The 23,066-nt window shown below is 35.2% G+C and overlaps 1 protein-coding gene across 1 annotated transcript in view; it reads right to left on the bottom strand.

The window, feature by feature from the left end:
- Nucleotides 1–23,066, bottom strand: part of LOC149788058 (uncharacterized) — a 102,039-nt gene that overhangs the window by 38,216 nt on the left and 40,757 nt on the right. Inside the window, exons 4-8 of the mRNA XM_089974344.1 lie at nt 19,042–19,113; nt 16,860–16,997; nt 14,353–14,496; nt 8,675–8,818; nt 1,601–1,672 (exon numbers count right to left, since the gene is read on the bottom strand). Coding sequence (XP_089830470.1) covers nt 1,601–1,672; nt 8,675–8,818; nt 14,353–14,496; nt 16,860–16,997; nt 19,042–19,113 — 570 coding nt within the window. The remainder of the gene's footprint in view (nt 1–1,600; nt 1,673–8,674; nt 8,819–14,352; nt 14,497–16,859; nt 16,998–19,041; nt 19,114–23,066) is intronic.

Below are 23,066 nucleotides of genomic sequence, written 5' to 3'. Positions count from 1 at the left end.
AATTCTAAACAGGCAATTGCAGGGAAAATATACTGCTGATGTTTTTTGGACAAAAATGTTCCTAATTTTGGGACTTGAAAATAATTTTAGTGTTTCAAATTGAAATACATGTACCATTATTTTACACCAGAATGTAACAATTACTGCGGGTAAAAGATGGCTGGATTTTCTATTATAATCAATGAACAATGACACCTATTATAACCAACTAGTCCCAACAAAAAAACTGCAAGAAAAATGATTCCAAAATTGAAACTTTTCTTCTTTATCTATGCAAACATTGGGCTAGTTACAGAAATTACACTTGCCCATCAATGACTTTTAGTTGCCCAAGTATAAATGGCCAAGGAATTGTTATCCCCTGACCATGTCACAAACAATATATACCTGTGGCATAATTCTGTGTCACACACAGTAAATCTTAATGTCTGTTTGGAAATGTTCCTGTTTATTTTCAGATGTTTATCAAAAGAAAACAAAATAACATCATCCAAAATTAATCACAGCATAATGTGATTTAATTCCAAGCAATAGATCTAATGTAATATCCAATTTTGCTGGAAGCAGATTTGGTCAAATTAAAACTGAAAGTACACTGTAGATTGTTTTTGTTGTTTAACAGCACATCAACAGAAGAAAGACTGTATCATGGCAAGGCAATCGGTGTATGTCTTTCCAAAGGATGCAACAAAGTGGTCATCCTAGCCAAGTTTGGGCAGGAATAATACCCACTCCTTTCTGATCTGAATAGCAGCAAATGGTACACATAAGCCACTAGTTTAATATGTTTACCATGTTTCATGGATGTATCCTGAAGGTTTAGCAGTTATGCTGTGGAAACAATGACATTAGAAATCCAACAAGTATACCAAAAATATCCGAAAGACATCTTAAACAGTATTGGAGTTTTGCCCTGGAAACAAAAGTGCAGTTTTGCCCTGGAAACAAAAGTGCAGGTAATGGTTGGAAGGATGGACTGACAAACAGACAAATATTAAAATAATGAAACTGAAGAATTGTGAATAGCAGAAGACACATCAGGACCAACTATCTGGAAGTTTTGGAATTATCCTCGGGGATACTAAGATATGTCCTCTGGAACACTAAAGTATGAAAGAAGGATGGTATCCATTAATATGACACTACCTTCCCACCCATGGTACCCATCCCACTCCCAACTTCATAAATCCAGGGTCAGTGTTTTGCCCACAATGAAGAAAGTGGAACTGAACTACTGTATATACTTGCTTATAAGGCAAGTCCAAATGCAAACTGCAAAAAATCAGATCTACCACCACATTATACGCCAGCAGATCTGGGTCTGTGCAGTTTAACAGGAGTAATCATTAGAACAAATAACACACCTTGATCTGCAGGTGCATTATGCCATGGGAGATCAGAATCTTTCCTATTTACAATCTGACTCAACTTATAAATGAGTATATATGGTATGTCCCCCACCCCCACCCCCGTTCTTGAGCTATGCTGAACAGAAGATTGTTGGACCAATGAACAGATGGTGAAAGTCTTTGCTTTAAGAATGCAGCATCTCAATGTTGATCTCAAAGAAGGATAATGAAAGTAAATTAAAGATACTTACAGGTGTCTTAAACTTTCTAGTCCATACAGCCAGCTCCTACTTAAGACTGTGATATTGTTGTAATCCAGTTGTCTGAAATAGCAAAGACAATAGCTAGCATTGATGGATAGCATATGAATGTTTTCACTTGATGTACCTATAACTAGAGTCCAACTGCAAACAACACAGACCTAGATCTACCATCTCATAATGAGTTGGCAGATCAGGATCTATGCAGTTTGGAGTAATTAGCAGATCACCTTGATCTGCCAGCATATAATGCAATGGCAGATCATGGTCTGTGTTGTTTGCAGTTGGACTCGACTTGTAAAGAAGCAAAAAATTGCACATATCTCAGCAATATCTTAAATGTTTATAAAGATGTACATACATCAGTTTTTGAAAACGTTTTTCCAGCAGCACAGGAAATCCCATAGAGTTTTAATCAAACCCAAAGTATCAAATCTACACTCGTTTTGTTTCTAAAACATTTCAGTTACTTTAAATGTTTTCCTCAATGTTGTTTAGTTGATTTTGTTTGGTTTATGGGTTTAATGCTATTCTTCAGAACATAATATACTATACATGGCAGCCAGTCTATTTGTTGATGAAAGAGCCTGGGAAGAATCATCCACCCATGGGATGATACTGGCAAGCTTTCTCACTTACCCATACTGGTTGAGCCAAAACTTGTACTAGCACAATGGTGAGATGTGCGAGTTATCTTTAAAGGCATGTACCCTGGACCACCCAGCTAACATGGAGCCCTTGTGAAGCTGAAGACTTTTCGAACCTATATCATTACTACTTATTAAAGATCTTTTAATCACTCACAAGATATATAAATAAATAGGTTACAAGAACAATTTAAACTTGTCTTCTTTTTTCTGAGGTTGTTATAACTTTGGGGTGAATCATGCAGGTTATGAGAGTAGAAAGTTCCAATGCCAACCAGCAAGCCATAAGAGGCAACAGACAGAGGAATCCTTTTTTGCTTGACATGTCAGTTTGGATGCCCTCACTAATCAGGTCCGACTTTTCAAAAGAGTCAAGTTCATATAAAAAAAATTGACCATGTATTTTTAAATGATTTTACTCTTTAAAAAATCTTGTATGCCACTTTTTTGTTGGGGGAGATGCCTAAACCTACTAGGCACTCTATACACAGTTCATGAACTACAGGTGCTACAATATATTATTTCACAACGTATCAGTTACATTTGATGTAATGATGAAACAAAACACCAATGCATATGGATAACTGTTACATCGCATTATACAGTGTTTTTAATGCCTACTAAGTAGCAGATGCAGGCATATCCAAAGCCTTCATAAAGTGTAATGAATATTTATTAATAACATAAGGCCCAGGTGTGGTAAAATACTACACGTGTTCATCTAATGAAAATGAATAACATTTATATAACTGACCAGTCAGGGTTTACAACTCCACCATAATGCAGATGGATCCATGATTACCACCCACCACTATGCAGCCCATCCCAAGATTACCACCACACCCACAGCATTGTCCGTGAGTTACAAGTACTTCATAGCCTGACAGGTTGGAGTCTTTATTTGACAATTTTGGTGAGGCATTCGAATAAAAATGTCTAGTTTATATATCATCATGTAGGTAACTTAACAATCACAGGTGCAAATTCAAAACTGCCTTTACTATGGTCACCTGAGAAAGCAAAAACAGTAGACAACACTCCCCAACTTTTCAAAAGTACCTATTTACTTTTAATCAACCATAAATCTTTAACATTTGGATGAAAACCAATCTTTTCATGACTCATGGTCACCTGAGAAAACTCAACTTACAACAGCTGCAAAAACTCTTTTTTTTCTCTCTCTCTCTCTTCTGCTAGCTTCCCTCCAGTTTTTCAGAAAGAACCAGAAGTGTGCTTCCAGGATTCAATGCTATTCTTGGAACCATGCACAAAATTTACTGCTTTGATGTTGCCTGCACCTTCACCCTCAATAATCTTGCCTATGACTGAACTTTCTTTGTCCTATTCTTATCTTTGGGATCTCTGATGACACACAGTGAATTTGTCTAAAGCAATTTCATTGCTGACCAAATAAGTATAGATTTTTTTTTCTACATCAAAGATATTCCCTTCTTCATGAGATTCTAAAATTCTGCCAAAAGTGTCCGCCACACTCATCTCACTACAAATCTTAAATATAGTTGAATCCAAGGCAGTGATGATTTCTAAGTACCAACAATACATACAGCCCTTATTACAATCACAGGTGCTCGAAACGAGCTTCATGTTAAGAAGAAAAAACAATAATCTGAAGGAATAAATCATACATAGTGACAAAAATACCTTAGATTACCCCCATGACCCGTTCTGAATTAGGACCCTCTCTATCATAATATATAAGAGAGAAGGTATGGAAATTCCAAATATGTTGTTCCACCCATGACCCTCGATTTTCTTCTGCTATTCCGTCTTTAAAGGCACACGACCATACTATATGGCTTGTTTTACTCCTGAGATATTGTTCTATCCATCAAGCCATCATTGACTTTTCTGCGTTGTACCAAACTGAAGTTACGGGCTTCAAAACGTGCAATTTTTGAGAATTTTTGGCTTATGGACAAGTGCGTGCACATGTGAAAACCGGTGAAAAGAGGTACATGTACCATCTTTTCAACTCTATGGTGCATACCTTCTTGAATTACAGAACAGTGGTCGATGCAAAAGTAAGCTTTTACTTACCACTAACTCAATTCAACTTTAGGAATCTTGTTCCATGCAAGAATTAGACATTGTCTTCTTCACTGCACATACATTTGACTCTATTTTCAAAATAGGTAAACTATGCGGCACACACATCAACGCCGAAATATGATTGGCTCAAAAGGTTATACTTAAATAATATCCATGGATCAGGGAATCGTTTCACGATAAAGACTATTGTATCCTGGCAAAATTAGGTAATAACATGATCGCATCATGTTAGGAATCATCTGAATGTGTTAAATTAACGACAGTGTACATTAAAGTATAACCTTTTAAGCCATTCATATTTCGGCGTTGACATGTGTGCCGCATAGTTTACCTATTTTGAAAATAGTTGCATGTATACAATGTATTGTATATGCAGTGAAGAAGACAATGTCACGTTTGGAACGACATATTTGGAAGTTCCGTACCTTCTCAGGTATATAATATGATAGAGAGGGTCCTAATTCAGAACGGGTCATGGGGGTAATCTAAGGTATTTTTTGTCACTCTGTATGATTTATTTCCTTCAGATTTTTGTTTTTTTTTCTTCTCGACATCAAGCTCACATCGAGCACCTGTGATTACAATGTAGTCAAGGTCCACAACTGACAACTGCATTATGTACTAAATTGTGTGATTGTAATAATTTTACTTTATTTAAATTAACATCTCTTCATTTTATTGTATTTTTGCATTTAAATTTTTCCAATAATACTGAAAAAGAAAATAAATATACATACAATAATTAGATTCATGTTCTTTTCTTTCAACCTCTATACTGTAATACATTTGAAATACCAATTTAAATACAATGATTTAATTTTAATAACAGTCCATGGTGGTACAATGCTAAATAATGAGAACAACTGAAAGCAACATTATGTCAGTGTGTACACTCCTGTGTAAGCTACCATCTCTTATAACCAAGCCCCTCAGGTGACAAATGAAGATGGGGCAAACTGCATAGTGAATGACTTATTTAAGAAATTTGTATGTGTCGGAGTTAGTTGGGGAAAAAGTGACATGTGTTTGATTTTTTTATTTTATTTGCTACAACACAATGTAACTGTCACCTTCTAAGAAAATCATATTTGCAAAACAAATAGAGCTTTCAAAATAAAACAAAGATGAATGAATGCAAAGAAATCAAAATGTACCTAATTTTCAGTTTATCCTGTAATAGGGAGAAAATGTGATTTGTTTTTAAACCATGCTGAACATCATTCTGCTGATGTGTGTAAAGTAATGAACATCTGGCAGTATCTACAGTTAATGGATTCAGTTTCATGATAATTTCTGCTGCAACTAGAAAGTAAGGTATCAGCTGGCAGCTGACAGCTACTAAATGTAACATACCCACTGAGAATAGACTGGCAAATGATAGAAAACCCTTGTAATGAAAGAAAGCTGGACTTGTTAAGATTGATCCTGCTGGAAAGGTGTTCAGTGGAAGAGACACTGGTAATGTTACATCTAAAACAATGCTTGCAAAAGTAATCTTTCTTAATTGAAACCACATAGTTACTGCTCATTCGAGAGGACCTTTTCTTCAAACAATGGCATGGATTCATACCACAACTGTATCCTTTCTAACCAAAACAACCATCTCAGCAGTCTTCATCCTGTTTAAGGTATGCCAGATAAGCAGAATTTTGCTTATAACATGGCTATGTTATGACTGCACTGTCTAACAATGATATTCAGAGGGTACATAATCATTGCTTAAACAGAACTTGTCTGGGCAAAAAGCAGCTGAATGGAAACAAAGTTGATGTGTAAGCCACATGGTGGTATCTTGCAAAATGGCAAAACCTTCCAATTTGGAGGTTAACAACATCTCTGATGACTGAATTCAACTCCAAGCCAGTGTACTACATGTCAAAATAACACTTGGCGAGAATGAAGTCATTAACAACCAACAGCAACTTCACAGAAACCAAGAGTCTATGAGCTTACAAAGAAATCTAATTTGATAGTATTTAACTCAATTGTGTAGATGGGCCAATGGAAAAACAAGAGTATCATAAACAATAAACTATATGCCTGCCATGCAGTAAATAAGATTACACTTCTTTTAATAATATAAAAATCAAAAATCTCCTTTCTTGGATATTTGAAATCAATCCAAAATCAGGTGTCCTCCACAAAATTCTGGTCAAAGCAACAAGTTATTTTGTGGTAACTATTTCTCTTGCTTCAGTGACAATTATATCTATCCAACTGATCTCAAAGTTCACAGGATCCATTTTTGTCTCAAATATAAGCCATCCACAATGTTTTGTCATGGTCTGTGGCATAGGACCAGAGTTATTTTGTTAGAAAGCCCTTTTCCTTTTTTAATTCCCCCTGATCTTGACCTCTGAACTTTTAAATCCAAAATCAAGACGTGTCTTCCTCATCTCAAATGTAAGCCATCTATGAAGTGTAGTCAAGGCATGTGATATAGAACTTATGCAATTTTATTTAAATAGGTTTTTTCTTCTTCAGTCCCTGTGCCTTGACCTTTGACTTTTTGACCCCAAAATGGATGGATGTCTTCCTTCTCTCAAATGCAAGCAATGCACAAATTATGGTCCAAGTAGACGAAAAAAGAACTTATGATGAAGAAACTATCTAATTTAGAGTCACCCTGATCTTAGGAAAAGATCCCCCAATATCAATAGGTGTCTTTCTCACCTCAAATGCAAGCCATTTACAACAAATGTTCAGTGAAGATATCTGGTATACAAAATCAAGTTATTGTGTGGAATATGTTTTCTTCTTACAATCTCAATAATTTCTTCCTTGTCCCTAATACAAGCTACTTTCCAAGTTTGGCAATGGTAAATGGAGGATAACTTGTGCAGAAAGGAAACATGGAATCAATGGACCAAGAACATAACCTGATAAACTCTGCTTTTTGGAAGACAGATAACAAGAATTCTGTAGATGATGTGTCTCACCTGTTAAACTGGGCATAATCTACAAACCTTGCAAAGTCACCAGAACAACAAAAGTAGGTCAATGTGATCTATTTAGCCCATGGTGAGATTGATCACTCAAGATAAATGCACTTGCCAGTTTCACAACTGTACATGCAAGTGTATCAGAGATACTGCACTAAATGCAATAACTAAACTATAATCAGTGGAGCATGAAAAATAGATCACATTACCTACTGTGATAAGTATTAATCTCTACAATGAATAAACCCATTGAGTTTCAGAAAGATACAAGTGTAAAGAAACTCCGCTAATGTGAAAACTTTATGCTGACAAATAAACAAACACCACCATCAGACAAATTATACCTGTATTTCACCTGTACTTTACAGTAAAATGGAAGGCATTGCCAGGTGACTGATATCATGGTATGAAACATTTTGGTCTCTCTTTTTAAAACAAATCCGAATAGATAACTGTCCTAGACCTGACACCTTGAGTGGAACAAAACTCAGGATGCCAAATATGATCAGTGTTTGTGGCCATTTATTTACAAAAACTTTACCAAGGAGCAGGCATCTCTGCTGTCTTGTGCTATTGACTTAACATGAAAAATGTATGGTACAGTCAATCCATGAAAATCTTAATATTTCCATTTCTTCTTTTATGCTGATATTTAGTGTTAATTTTAATGTGCTAAATATCAGCATTAAAAAAAATAATAAGGAAAAATGATAGATTTTCAAGGTATGAATGTGGTCCTCTCAGAATTTCTGCATCACTTTTGCTCTCTTTGAAAAAGGCATAGTCATCATGAATAGAAATGTTTTGGGGGATTTTGTGGCTTTTTTTAAAATAGACATTTTTGGTTTTAAAAAATCCGAAATTTGGAATTTTAAAAAAAATTCAGGATCATCCAAAGTAGACCGCTCCGGTGGCCTAGTGGTTAGAGCGTCCGCCTCGGATGCGGGAGGTCGTGGGTTCGATCCCTGGCCGAGTCATACCAAAGACTTACAAAAATGGTACTAACAGCTACCTCGCTTGGCACTCAGCATTAAGAGGTTAGTGTTAGGACTGGTCGGTCCGGTGTCAGGATAATGTGACTGGGTGGGACATCATGCTACATGTCTGCGGCATGATGCCCCAGTGCTAGACATCACTATAAACTGCCACATTGCAGACATCGTAGCGACATGACTGAGAAATTGTTAAAGCTACGTTAAAAATCCAAATCACAACAACAACAACATCCAAAGTAAATCAGGATAAGTGGCAGGTCTGCTTACCTGTTCTCTATTAATTTATTTATTCTTCATAACAAATGGTGCTGAGAAAAGGCATAAGGTGCTTTGCCCGAGTCTCTATTATTGCCAACCTATCTTGTATACAGTGGGTCCAAACCTGCAAATTTACTATGAAAGAGTACTTACAGTGTTTGTATCTTTTCAAGGCCCCAAAATGTGCCATCAGAGAGACGACTAATAGAATTCCGTCGTAGCTTCAGGACCTGCAAATTTTCCAACCCTTTAAAGGACAATCCCTCTATTTCCTCCAAAAAGTTTTTTGACAGGTCTCTGTAAAAATAAAAAACAGCACAAAAGTATTAATCCTTTGAAGATCTATATGTCACTATAGTTTCAGCCTATAAAACAAGGAATGAAATTAAAATATTCTGAGAGCAGAAACTATGTTGTTTTTCTTCCCCACAATTTCTTTATATCCAAATAGTAAAATATTTCTCAAATGTCTGTCATCAAAATAGCTTTTTAAACATTTAATTTCCATTTATTACACATTTTTGCAGACCCTTTTAATATATTATTTTGGAGCAAACATCTGAATTTAATTCTTCTGAGGTAAATAATTATAGATTACTGCATCTGTATGGGAAAATATGAACGAGTTTTGGGATGGAATACTGCACGACCTTGAAAGTGCAGTATATCCTTCTGACAATACATGCTCATTTTTTTTATTCTACCAAAGGTTTAATTATATAAACACAATACACTACAAGAAACAACGTAAATGAATGTATGCCGCATTCCAAACTAAATACACAAGCGCATATTCATCATTACACAAATCAACATTTTACTGTGCACATAACTCCGCCCATATAAATTTGAACTTAGTAGCGCGCTCAACAAAACATTCGAAAGAAAATGGCTTGTCAAGTTAAAATTGAAATCTGGAGTCATATTGTGAATGAATGTGCATTGCAACAACTTTTCCATTTGATCTGGAAAGAATAGATTTTGGTATTTTTCTCGATTCTAGGAAATTTCGTGATTATGGACTGGATTTGTATGTGACGATTCCACATGAAATACGTGAGATTTAATAAGCTAGGAAGAAACGTTGACATCTGCAAAATGTGTTTCTGTTTCTGTCATTGAATGTTTGAAATCATAATGTGGGAAAAATATGAAGTCTTTCAATTGCAATTATCAAAAAGACACTATGGAATTTAATGCTTATTTCGAGTGCAGTAAGGAGGATGCAATTGCACTTATCATCAAAATTACAGCATAATTTTAAAATGTGTAATCCAAACTGAAAACCTATGACATGGCTCATGTAATTCGGATTTGCAGAATTAAGAAAATACATTTTGAGGAAATTCAGGATGTAAAACTATAAGTATATTTTATTTTGCCATTCTTATCACCAGCTAAAGAAGAGAGTATATACTTGTCACTTGTATGTTATTTGTAAGGACCTTATCTTGCATCTGTTATATAATGTAGCTAGCCTAAATCCGTAACATTGTATCAACATAGAATGTGCCAAAGCAGCTGGTATGTGGCAGTCCACGAAACATGTTTTAGTTCATTCAGAAATAAATTTAAACAACCACAACATAAAGAGCCTCTTATGCGAGTGTACATGATTTGTGTACAGTGATTTGCTGGCGTCTGCGTCCATTGTTTGTTTACAATAGAAAGTAGTTCCTTTATGCACGTGAATGCTATATATGTATTGTCGCCTGAGTTCAGTATCGGGTAATAGTGAACAATTCTGACAATGTAAAGTTAACGGGGGAAAAACTGAGCATATAATAATTTATTTTATTATTCATATGCTTTGATTGGGAAAAAACAAATGCAGTCAGTGGCTTAACCCTTTCCCATCAGAGTTACAAATCAGCATTCTAAATATCATTTTCATATATGCAGTGCTGAATTAAAAGAAAAGGCAAAGACTTGATGTAACAATATAAGAAAAAAATGCAACAGTTTTTAAAGCAGAGAGTGCAGCTGAAAACGTAGACAGTAGTTCAGCTGTTGGCTGATTGATAATGAGATTGCTGCTATATGATAATCCCAAAGCTATAATAGATTCCAATAATAGTCTTAATGCATGTACGACTTAATGACCAACTAGCAGATGGTTTAGCATTTCAAAATCTATTGTAACTTTATACTGCACATGTTACTGACTGGTTTTAATGTCTTAAATAAATCCGGATGATAACCCACCCCCCAAAAAAACAAAAAACAAATGGCACTGCAAAGCCCAATAAAGTCTCCTTTTGACTTCATTCCCTACCATGCCATATGTTTTGTGTACTACACAGACCAAGTTTTGACTTCATTCCCTACCATGCCTTATGTTTTGTGTACTACACAGACCAAGTTTTGACTTCATTCCCCACCATGCCATATGTTTTGTGTACTACAGAGACCAAGTTTTGACTTCATTCCCTACCATGCCTTATGTTTTGTGTACTACATAGACCAAGTTTTGACTTCATTCCCTACCATGCCATGTTTTGTGTACTACACAGACCAAGTTTGCTTTAGTTTTGTGGGTTTAATGCTATTTTTCAGCATACAATAAATAGGTTATGGATGACAACCATAGGCTATACATGGTGGCCAGTTTATCTGGTTGAGGAAGAACCCAGAAAAACGCTGGGAAGAACCACAGATGCACAGGAAGGTACTAGCAAGCTTTTTCACATACCCATGTAGGTACTACAAAGACCAAAACATTTTACTCTGGCCATCATGAGTGAGCAGGCTGAACAATGATTACATCAAACATTATTAAGTTAAAATATTAGTTTTCTTCTGATAGATATTTCAAGGTCTGGAAATCAGCCTTGTCTCAGGTTATATGCAGATGTATGCTGATAAAGACATCATGAAACTAAGATGTCAAAACAAGTATAGGACAACACTGAAAAGAAATGATAATGAATCCAAGTTCTCCTGTTTCCAAAAAAAGTTTATTTTATTTATCATTACACAAAAGAAATTATTACACATTACAACAGTCAAACACAGCACATAAAGATTTAACGGTGGAAAATACCAACTTCAGATTGCTCTTCTCGGTGCTAGACATTTACGTTACAAAAGTTTTGAACTTTTGAGTGTGATTGGAATAAATACACTGTATCCTTGCTGACAAGTAAAAGAAGAGTATAAAATTAAAAATAGCAAGCATAAAAAGAGCTCTCAAATTTTTTTCTTCTGCAGAATTTGGAAGATGCAGCACCAGTTACAATTCACTATGCCATCTTAAAAACTACTATAACAATGGACATTGTTTTGTTGGAACACTATACAGAATATGAGAGTCAATGAAGCAATCATGTGCTGTCATTGGACATTAAAGTACAAAAGGTCCAACAGCTGAACTGCTCCATTTTTTAAATTATTGCAAATTACATTGTGAGTCACCAGTTTTGAGCAAATCGGTTTTGACAACAGATTATAATTGTCTTCTCCTAACTGAATCATTATCTCACTATGTGAAATCATAAAAGATATTGATTCGTCTATTTAACAAGTCTTTATCTGTAATATCAGACAGCATTTGTCAGATGAGGGGAAAAAAATGAAAACTATTAACAGAGAAATCAATATGATTAAGTGATGTACATGTGCTATTTATACATGTTTATGAAAGCTAAAATTACTGAAAATGCAACGAGCAAATGTGTATTTTCTCTTGTGGGGGTCTTCAGTGACTTTAATGCATGTCACTGTGGGTTGAATTATTTTAGCCTTCTCTGAAATAACAATGCTTTTATCTTGTACTTATTGCAGTGAGAAATTTGTATTTGTATATAGTTTCATTTGAAATTCAATTTTGTTTTTGTTACACTGGTGGTAACTCTAATGTGGCTGGTGCCAAATTCGAATAATGAAGAAAAGAGTCATCACCATGTAAGTACTCTCTAAGGTCAAGGTCTGTGCTTAATATAACAGATACATTGTATTTCTCACAAAATCAACACTATTACACAATGGAACATTCAGGTATAAAAAGAAATCCCAATTCTGCCTACTAAATAAGTACTAACTGCACAAATATTTCCGTGTTTAGGAAAAAGAACTTCATATCGATTAATTAAAAAGATGTCACAAATCTAGAAAACCTTAATATTTGCCTGAAGTGTCAGCAAATGTGTCCTACTGATGTTCACACCCTTTGCAAGAAACGTAAATTCATCAATTAGTCTAACTTTTTCATTGTAATAGAAGGGTTTGTCATGTAGAATGAATATTTACCATATGTGCATGTGTATGTATATTCAACTGCAAACCAAACACAGCCTGGTCCATCCCCACCCCCTACCTGAGTTCCATCATAACACTTTATTATACATCAAATCTTGCTTTAAAAAATTCTGGCCAGTCAGAAGGCTGCATTTGGACAGTTCAAGCAAGAATTCCCAGTGTGGAGCAATAATTAATGCTCATTATCTCAGTGTTGCACCTTGAGTGGGCAGAGGGGACATTCTCTAACCCAAACTTGCCACTGTTATGCTACAATTAACAAATCTAAATATTTTGATCATTATAAGGGAAAATGTCCACCCGACAGTTCAACGAAAGTAGAATGCTGACATCTCCAAAAAAGTTTTAGGATGGAAGGGCAAATTCTGAAGTCTAAGATGAAGTTTCCACTATCAACCAATCAGATATGATCTTTCAAATATATCACTATTTCTGATTGGTCAAAACATAATCTCAAGCTTGATTCAAGTTCAAGAGTTTTATTTTTTACAGGCTAAGTTAAATAATCCTCCAGGGCAGAGTACTTGTTAATTTGACATGATTCAAGCAAGTAGATACAGACCTGCCAACCATACATGTAACAAGACTTTCTCAGTGAGGCAGTCAACACTTTTTTCTAAAGTTAGACTAATTTTCAGTACAGTATAACACAATATCATATACTGCTATCATGGACTCTGAACACAAGCATTTAAAAGTTCAGAAGTGTGATCCGTGGCAAAGGCAGTGAAGGCAAAACATTATGTTCAACTACGTTTCTAAAACATACTTAGACACTTACCTCCATTACAGTTTCGGAAACTGTAATTCCAAACCTCATGGAGCAAAGGTTTCATGCTTGATCTCCCAACTTGACATAATCTGCAGGTTATTTGGATTTCACATGATGTCCAATAAAAATAATAATTATGTTTATTGGACATATTGTTTTATTATAATATTGGACATCATGTGAAATTGAAAATAACCCAAAGGCAATTTCCTGCTTTTCCCCACGAATCTGAATATTTCTTTGTTTTTACTCAGGTGCTGATTGTTTAAACTTTTTAAAAGGGTTATTGTCTTTTTCATCTTTAAAATGTTTTTCTTCATTTGATGCCATTTTTAGAAAATGTTATACATATATAAGCATCAGCTTCATAATGTATGTGCCTTGCATGAAACATGTGAGTAGTTTAAAACAACCTGCATATTCCTGTAAAGTTAGACTTGTTTCATGATCAACTCCATCCAGTGAGTCTAATATGAAACACAGATCTGAATCTAACATGGACAATCATGGAGCCAGATTTAATCGCATGTATTGTATTTTTTGTAAATATTACTAATATTCCATAAATCAGTAATGTATGGGTCATTTAGTAAGATTTACAGACAAATCATATGGGTTGGCAGGTGTGTAGTTACAAACCCTGACCAGCTGGCATATATGGTTCAAATTGTTTGCCAGTGGGTGCATGATGTTACACAAGGGGTTTAGACAGTACATAAAACTGACTAACTGATAGAAGGATACAGAAATAGAATTAAAAAATGTAAGAGAGAGAAAGATAAAAAGTGAAAAAAGTACTTACAGTTGCTTGAGGTTTTTCAGTTTACTAAAAAGTTCCTTGGGAATGTGTTTGATTTTATTTTTGTTCAGCTTTAAGGACTCCAGTGAGGTTAGGTTATCAAAACATCCAGCCTCCAGATAACTGATCTTGTTATTGTTTAGGCCTCTGAAAGGTAAAAAAAAAAGAACATTAGATAGAATGCATTTATGTGAAAGTAGTTTACAGCACCCTAGCACAATAGTGACTATATGGTGCCAACTGATGTTTTTAAAAAAAGAGAATGGAAAAATGAAATAAATATAACAACCATTTTTTCAATGTAATTGACCATAATTTTATCTGTGTCACTCATCTATAGTTTACTTATTCCACTGTGTCATAAAAGTCGTATGCCATGCTGCAGGATAGCAATTTGCAAAATTGTACATCACCACCAAAATGCAATATCCTAAACCTTTTGTGATAAACAAATCTCCATTACAAATGCATAAAATATTCTCAACAACAAATGAGGTACCTGAATAAATGAAAAGAAAAAAAATCTGGGATCCAATGGAAAAGTTATATCAATGAAGGCAAAGAGAAATTTGGTGAAATCACTATATAAAAGGTTTCAGGGGAAATTTAGTCAAATGATAAAACATATGAACATCCTAAAATGTTAAGCAATTTATTTATCTTTATTAAACAAAGTCGAAGGCAACTGTTCCACCCTGAGAAAATTCTTCTCCTATGCCATGTCTATACATAAATAAAGCATGCTTTGTCAAATATGCATTGCATCACATTAAGAAGCCATTAAAATCCAATCACATAAATCTATGTTTTGCTTAGAGTCACAATCCCTCTTAGATACACAGTGGAAAGAGAGTAGATCCCCCAGAAATTATCAGCTAATAAAGGAAGCAGACAATGTGATGAAAGCCTGTACAAATTCCTGCATTTTCCATGCAATAGTTAGCAGCATTACATGAGAGCTGTCAACACCAGCCATGGAACTAGACAAACCTCCTATATCCACAGTCAGCTTGTCTCCAGCCCATTAAATGGTTGTACCTAATGTTTATCTTTGAACACTGAATCAGCACCATTTGGTAACCTTTGATAATTGGGGTTCACCTTCAGCTCAAGATGCATCATATGTGATGCAGCCAAAACAATGAGGTGCCTCCTAAATTTCTGCCCTTTTAAAAGTGGGGGGCCAAGACTATATACCATATTTAATTGTAATCAGTGAGTTAGATGCATTATATCAATGCATTATTTAAATTGTATTTTAACAAACAAACAAAAAAAGATATAGGCATCTGACTTGTCAATTTTAAATAAGTCCAAACAAACCAGCTATCTGAACCAACATAAAAGCAATGGAAATGTCTATTTCAACAGCAGTCTCATCCTATGGTGGAAACTGAGAAGGGTGTCAAAAACGTGCAAACCATCATAACACTTACAAATTGCTATGTAAATATAATGTCTATCTAACCACATCTGAGATGAGAGATTGTCCTAGATTGAAGAGCTGTTCAGCTGCTTTTTTGTTTTCACTGCAAAAACAGTATATTTACATTTGTGTATGTCCTCAAAAGCAATTACTACAAAATCTATTCAAGAACTGACATGGGAGAAGGGGGAATTCCCATCTACCATTTGAAACTTATGCTTGATCACATACACCTGATTTTTTGGCACAACTCTTGAACAGTTATCTCAAGTCCTACAATCATGGATCCTAGAATAGACACTGGTCATAGACAAAGATATGCTGTTGCATTATCCTCTAAAAACAGTTAAAGGATCTAGCCCGATTCTTTCGAACCTTACTGAAAATGAAAACCTTTATCTGCTATGCCTGATTTCAGCCTAGGTCTCTAGAAGTAAGACCTGCATAATACGATTACGAAATACGGTATTTATTTATCAGATGTAGCCTAGATGCATACATGTACTGATACTGGGGATTAAAGCTGCGGAACCAAAAGGTCAATTCTGCAAAATCTGAATGAGGTGTGTATATACCTATCAATTCTAGGCTTTGTGGTATAATCATACAACGAATGCTAAGTAATTCAATTTCATAATATACTTCTAAGAACCAACATAATTAAATAAGTTGTGTAGCTCTGTTGGTATTGCATTGAGACCATAATCCAATTGGTCATGGGTATGATACCCAACCAGGCCAGGCCAGGCCAGGGTGACTGCGTTAGAGTATCCCAGGGAAAGGCACTTGGCTCCCACTTCCTCAGCATGATACAGCCAAGAATGTGGAAAAAAGGGCTAAAGAAGAATTGTGACGTTTATAATGTGGTGGCTATATTGGACCTCATATCTGGCGGTCAAAAGCCCACTAACCTATTTGAGAGGCACGATTTTCTAAGTTTTACAAATAAAATTTAACTGTAATGATTTTCCTGCTGAAAAAAAAGTCTTAGATGATGCTGATAAATTCAAAACTAATAAAAGTGACCATTCTGACCACTCGACAAATCAAGAGGCTAATTTGATCAATAAGACGATGCACTCACAATTTCTTCAAGGTAAGGTTGGCAGGAAAGCTCTCCTTTGATATATGCATGATGTCATTGTGTGTAATTTGTAGCGATTCTAATCCTGTCAGGAAGGTCAGGGGCTGCATATCAATTGTATGAATCCGATTGTGGTTTCTGTAAAAAAAGAACCAAATAAATGTACATTTATTTTCTCCCCTGGTAATGATTCATGCATTACAACCAAGAGATATCATGTTACATTATCAATTCATCATGAACTACAGAAGTATTTTTTTTAAATAATTTTTTTTTAATTACATGTATTTAAAAAAATGTTGCATCAATACATAAAGGTCACTTAAATTCTCCTGATAACTATCTAAGTCAAGTGTCATTTGATCCACCCAATTGATCCCATTTTATTTATATTATGTTTTGAAAATACAAAAATAATAAAAGGTCTGAATTTAAAAAGATGCTTATTTTATTCAGTTAGATGCTTTTGAATTCTATAAGTTAATATCAAAAAGTCAGGAGGCCGAGATCTTCATTTAACAAAAAATCAAGTACTTTTTCAAGGACAAAATCAATTTTGTATAATTCAAGAATTTTCACGGAACACTCAAAATCATGGATTTTTTAATGCTATACAAAACCACTGATATTATCCGGGGGAAAACAAACATTTTAATCAAAAAGATGGTCAGACAGATAGATTGATGGATTGACTGACATTGTAACTCTCGTCTTTTGAAAAATGTATCATAAGCAAGACAACGTGACAACTTGCAATAAATTTTAACAAAGCTATATATCTTACAATTTACTAATATACATGTAGTAACAATTCTTGAAAATTTGCAACAATTTCTACAAGAATTAGACAAAATAATTAACAAACCTCAAGGGATGTCCACTTTAAAATATTTATTTATACAAATACATCTCGTGATGATCAACTTTTCTGCACGTCTTGGCAGAGGTCTTTCGGTAAAGCATGTAGATCCCATTTCCTCATCAAGATATTGTTAAAATGTACCATTAAAGCCAACAAAACCAAAGAAAAGTCCATCAAAGGCACCACTATTCTACTGGGTGAAAAGAACTAAGAATTAAAGATAAAATCATTTCTTTCTCTTAACTGCAGAGTGTGGAAAGTATCTCTCATGTTCTTAGGAGATAACAAAGATTTTCAAATTAGCTGGCTGTGGTGGACTGATTGGTACCATTTTCATTTAGGACAAAGCAGACATCATTAGAAGTCTTTTTGGTGAAAACCCCATGTCAATATAACCACCCATCGAGGTATCATAAAGAGTCAATCTGTGAAATTCCCACGATATGGCAACCTATTTGAAAGAAATAGAGATTATAATATTTTCAAGATGGCCATGTTCTTGATCAGTCTGCACTATTTTCATTTTGGACCAACTAGACGATAAAAATGGAAATCTTTCAGGGAAAAAGAGTACTGATATTGATATGACTTTCCATTTTGGAAGAAAAAAACAACAGGATTTTTAAGAAAGCACCAATGGTAGCCATACGGGATATCAGACTGGCACCATTTCCACTTTGGGCAAACTAGACATAACAAACAAAACTTCTGCTGAAAGTAAGTACAATGTTGATCTGACCAGTCATTAAGGAGAACTAGCCATAAGATAAAAAGATTTTAAGATAACCACTGTGGTGGCCATATTGGGGGGGGGGGGCAGATCAGCACCATTTTCATTTATGACCAATGAGACATTATAAGATATTTTTCATGTGACCATTCATTCAGGAGAAGTAGTGATTAAAACATTTGAAATGGTCACTGCAGTGGCCATATTAGGTATCAGAGCAGCACCATTTTCATTACCAACCAAACTATGAGATAAATGTCTTTAAAGTTTCATGGCATTCCTGCATGTAATCTAGGGGGAGTAATGATATCAAATGTGAACCAATAAACACACAGATGACACATGATATATGGACCAAACACAAAAGAGCATCCCATAAGCTACTATGACCAGCAAATTTAAAAAATGGAAACTTTTGTGGACTTGAAACAATGAAGTTCAATGTAAGAAGTTAAAGATTCCATCCTTTTTTTAAGATCAGTAAGAAATAAAACAGTACTTCTGACCTCTTTAACAGAGAGTGTTATTGTTGATAAAACTTAAGAAAGCACTGATATAAAAAATAATTGGGAAAACATAATCATACTTACAGCTCAAGCGAAAGCAAACTTGGGTTGTCTCTAAAAACTGGAATTTCCTCTAATTTGTTATTGCTGAGTTTTCTGAAAAGGGAAAGCACATATTATCATGACACTGTTTAAAGCAAACGTTTCTGAAATACAATGAAATCTGAAAATATTCAATTATGTGAATGAATTAGACAGCCACTTTTTGGGATACAAAACATTTGCATGATCTCCATCCTGAACTGCCAGTAATTTCCCATGACATAAATTTCACAGCCACAAGTGCTAAAACTACGAAAGACTACTACTTCTGTTCTTGAAAATAAATCTACATGACGTATTTACTAATCTTTAGTAAAGCAGATGTCAATAAATAAATCTGAGGCAAAAACCTGAGACAAGAAAATTGGTAACATACGTCAAATAAGTCATACGAGGGAAAAATATTAGCAATAGTTGTGATCAAGACCCTGGATGATAAAGTGGTCTAAAGCACTCACCTTGCCCAATCACTGCCATCTCACCTGTTTGTGTGGGTTATAGTCTCAGGCCTAGCCAAAATGGGTATTTTAAAAAACTTGTCAGTAGCTCTCCATGGGTCGGTGGTTTTTACCAAGGTTATCCCCAGGTTCTTCCTCCACCTGTTATATTGGCTGCCATGTATAGCCAATCTTGCACTATGAAATGGCATTAAACCCAAAACAGCAACATAATTTTAAGCTTTCATTCCTACTTTTATGTGAATAGTATGCCTTCAGTTCACCCTTAAAAGGTCCAAGGAGTTTAAAATAAAAAGAACAGGAAAGCAGTAATTCAAAGCTTATCTAACCAAACAAGTGCCTTTTATTTTTTGTCACATGTTACTATCACAGTTTTCAAAACTTGTATTGCATACATGCAATAAATATAAAAAACTTAAAGAAAGAAAAAAATTGTAAATAAAAACAAAAATGTTTATTATGAATTACTGAAATGGTACATGATTATCAGTCAGCCCAGATATTGGATCATCCCCAACCTTGCAGGGTAAAAAAAAACTGTCTCACAACATGGCTCTGGTTTTAACAAAGTGAACATCTTGACTTTCAGGGCGAGTTAAATACATGCTGTCCACATTAATGAATTAAAATCAATAAAACCCATATAAAAGGAACTCTTTTGGGGACTTTCTGATGACTGACTGCATTAATAGATTTTTCAGAGGCAGTATCAAGTATCATTTATGATGCCATTTGAAAACAACTGCATTGCAGTCAACCAGAAATGGATTTACTTGTGGCACAGGATATCTTAAACCTATATGGCATGGTGGACATTTAATATTTATCAGTACTATCATCAAGTCTGACAATGATATATCAAAATGGTGACATTTCATCACATGCAAAATCCAGCCCAGTCCATGCCAGTTTTGCTGCCATATGTCCCTGAGAAAGGCACACCAATTGATTTTTACAAAATACAATGATGACATTTGATAACATCAATGGAGGGGTGGAGTTCACCCCTCCTCTCCCCCAGTCCAGGCCAGAACAGCTACCATATGTCTCTGAAAAAGGCACTCTATTCCAATTGATCTGTACAATACACAATGGTGACATCTGATAACATCACTAGAAGGGTTAGTTAAACATCAACCCCACCCCCTTGTCCAAGTCAGATCAGCTGCCATGTTCCCCTGGGAAAGGCTGATCACTCAAATTGCCTCTGCACAATGTATTCTTTTATGTGTTATGTGCCACACCATTTTACTCTGCTGGTGTTTGGCTGGTATTTAAATCCTTTGATTGAATATACCATGGCTACATCAAGAATATTGGAGCCAAGTGCATATACCAAGGACACAAACAACTGACATTGAGGGTGGCCCAGGAAGATATCAAACCCACATCCATTCAATTACAGGTCAGAACCTCTACCAACAGACCTACTGTGGTTCCCTGTTCACCAGGAATCATACTTAGGAATGAGAACACTGAATCTGATCTCTTAGCACATACTATGACAGATAAGTTAGTTATACTCTGCTCACAGTTCATGTGTATATTAGACCAGTTAGTCAAGTTATACAGCTCCTCCTGGTACTACCATACATAGCCTCACACCTGTAGATTACAGTAACCTACACTACCTACATCTATAAATTACAACCTACATACCCTGCATAGCCTCACACCTGTAGATTACAGTAACCTACACTACCTACATCTATAAATTACAACCTACATACCCTGCATAGCCTCACACCTGTAGATTACAGTAACCTACACTACCTACATCTATAAATTACAACCTACATACCCTGCATAGCCTCACACCTGTAGATTACAGTAACCTACACTACCTACATCTATAAATTACAACCTACATACCCTGCATAGCCTCACACCTGTAGATTACAGTAACCTACACTACCTACATCTATAAATTACAACCTACATACCCTGCATAGCCTCACACCTGTAGATTACAGTAACCTACACTACATACATAGCCCCACATCTATAAATTACAACCTACATACCCTGCATAGCCTCACACCTGTAGATTACAACCTAAACCACACTCTGATTGTGTTAATTCATCTCAAAATGAGAGATTCAATAATTTATTGGGCATGGTGAATTTGATGCAAGCCAGTGCCCACTGTAATTGGCTGGAGTGACAGAATAGAGGTCTGTCATCTGATACAGTCCTCTGATCCAACTCTTCACCTCCTAAGGATAGATATCATCCCAAAATCTGTACAATTGGACAATATAAATATCACCCAGATATCAATCTTGACAAACATGTTGGGCTATGTCAATAAAGGTCATGCAATAAACATGACAGTAATTCCAATCTGGTGAAAACTAGGACTCCATTCCACTTCATTTTATCATAGAATACCAGTGTGTCCAGGAATGGTACCAAGACCCCTGGGGCTCAGAAAAGAGTTGTCCCACCAACAACCCCAAAATCAGACATACTGACTCAGGGCCTATGATGAAGGGGTGAACTTTCACCCTGGATAAGCCCAAAATTCCAGTTAATGCTGTCTCAGCCAGGGGGAGCCAGCTAAGCTGGTTCAAGCAGCCCTTTATGGCACCTTTGCATTGTTTTAACACTTGGAAACATCAACAGTTATAAATCTGGTGGCATTGTTATCTAAAAAAAAGAAGGTGAAAATGTGGCAATCATTCCTGACAATGATATTGGAAAAGAGATCCAAATAGATCAATTTATTTTATCATTTCCTCTCTGAAAGCAAGACACCCTGGTAATGTTGGAATGTTTCTGAACTACAACTGTATTTGCTAACGCATCATGTATGTTACTCCTCATGATTTTTAATCATTTTTTTAGCAAACAGTATTGACCCTGACCTAATGGCACATTATTCAACTGCAGATCTGGGTCTACAACATTAGCAGTTGGGTGTACAGGAAGATAAAATGACCCATAGTGCAAGGAATGTTGCCATCTAGGAATATATCCAGATCTGCAATTATTAACTGCTACAAAATATTTGTTATATTGTCTGTAATTTTCATGCATTTCTTAATACCAGGTAATTTCTTTTCATTATTTTGTATGATGTACAAATTATTTTTCAGGTGCACAATAATTTCTTTAGGTGTACAAATAATTAAAGGTAAAAACTTTGTTACCAATCTCTGAGGTACCTACAATTAATATTAATTATTTGTCACGTCCACAAATAATATTAGAAGATTCCTTTGCCCAATTTGAAAAAGGGGGTGAAATTTTCCAGCAGCTGAGTGAATTTTCTGCTCATCAATTAAGGGCTGACTGAGTGAATTTTCTGCTCATCAATTAAAGGCTGACCAATCTTTTTCTTTTTAATTAATGGATGTAATGTCAAGAATATTTTTTACTAGTTCATATGTTGTACTAAAATGTGTATTGATTAAAATCGTACAAGTGCTTCACTCAAACTCCTCAGTACTAATAAATGCTTATGAGAGAACATATTATTCTGTCATAACTTCCAACTGATGTTACAAGACTCACAGAACAAGTTATTCAAAATAACTTATCACCCT

The sequence above is a fragment of the Sinohyriopsis cumingii genome, chromosome 11 (assembly GCF_028554795.1).
Source record: "Sinohyriopsis cumingii isolate HCF-2022 chromosome 11, ASM2855479v2, whole genome shotgun sequence".
Classification (NCBI taxonomy): Eukaryota; Metazoa; Mollusca; class Bivalvia; order Unionida; family Unionidae; genus Sinohyriopsis; species Sinohyriopsis cumingii.
Note: the sequence above shows the minus strand (reverse complement) of the source record. Positions and strands in the feature narration are given on the sequence as shown.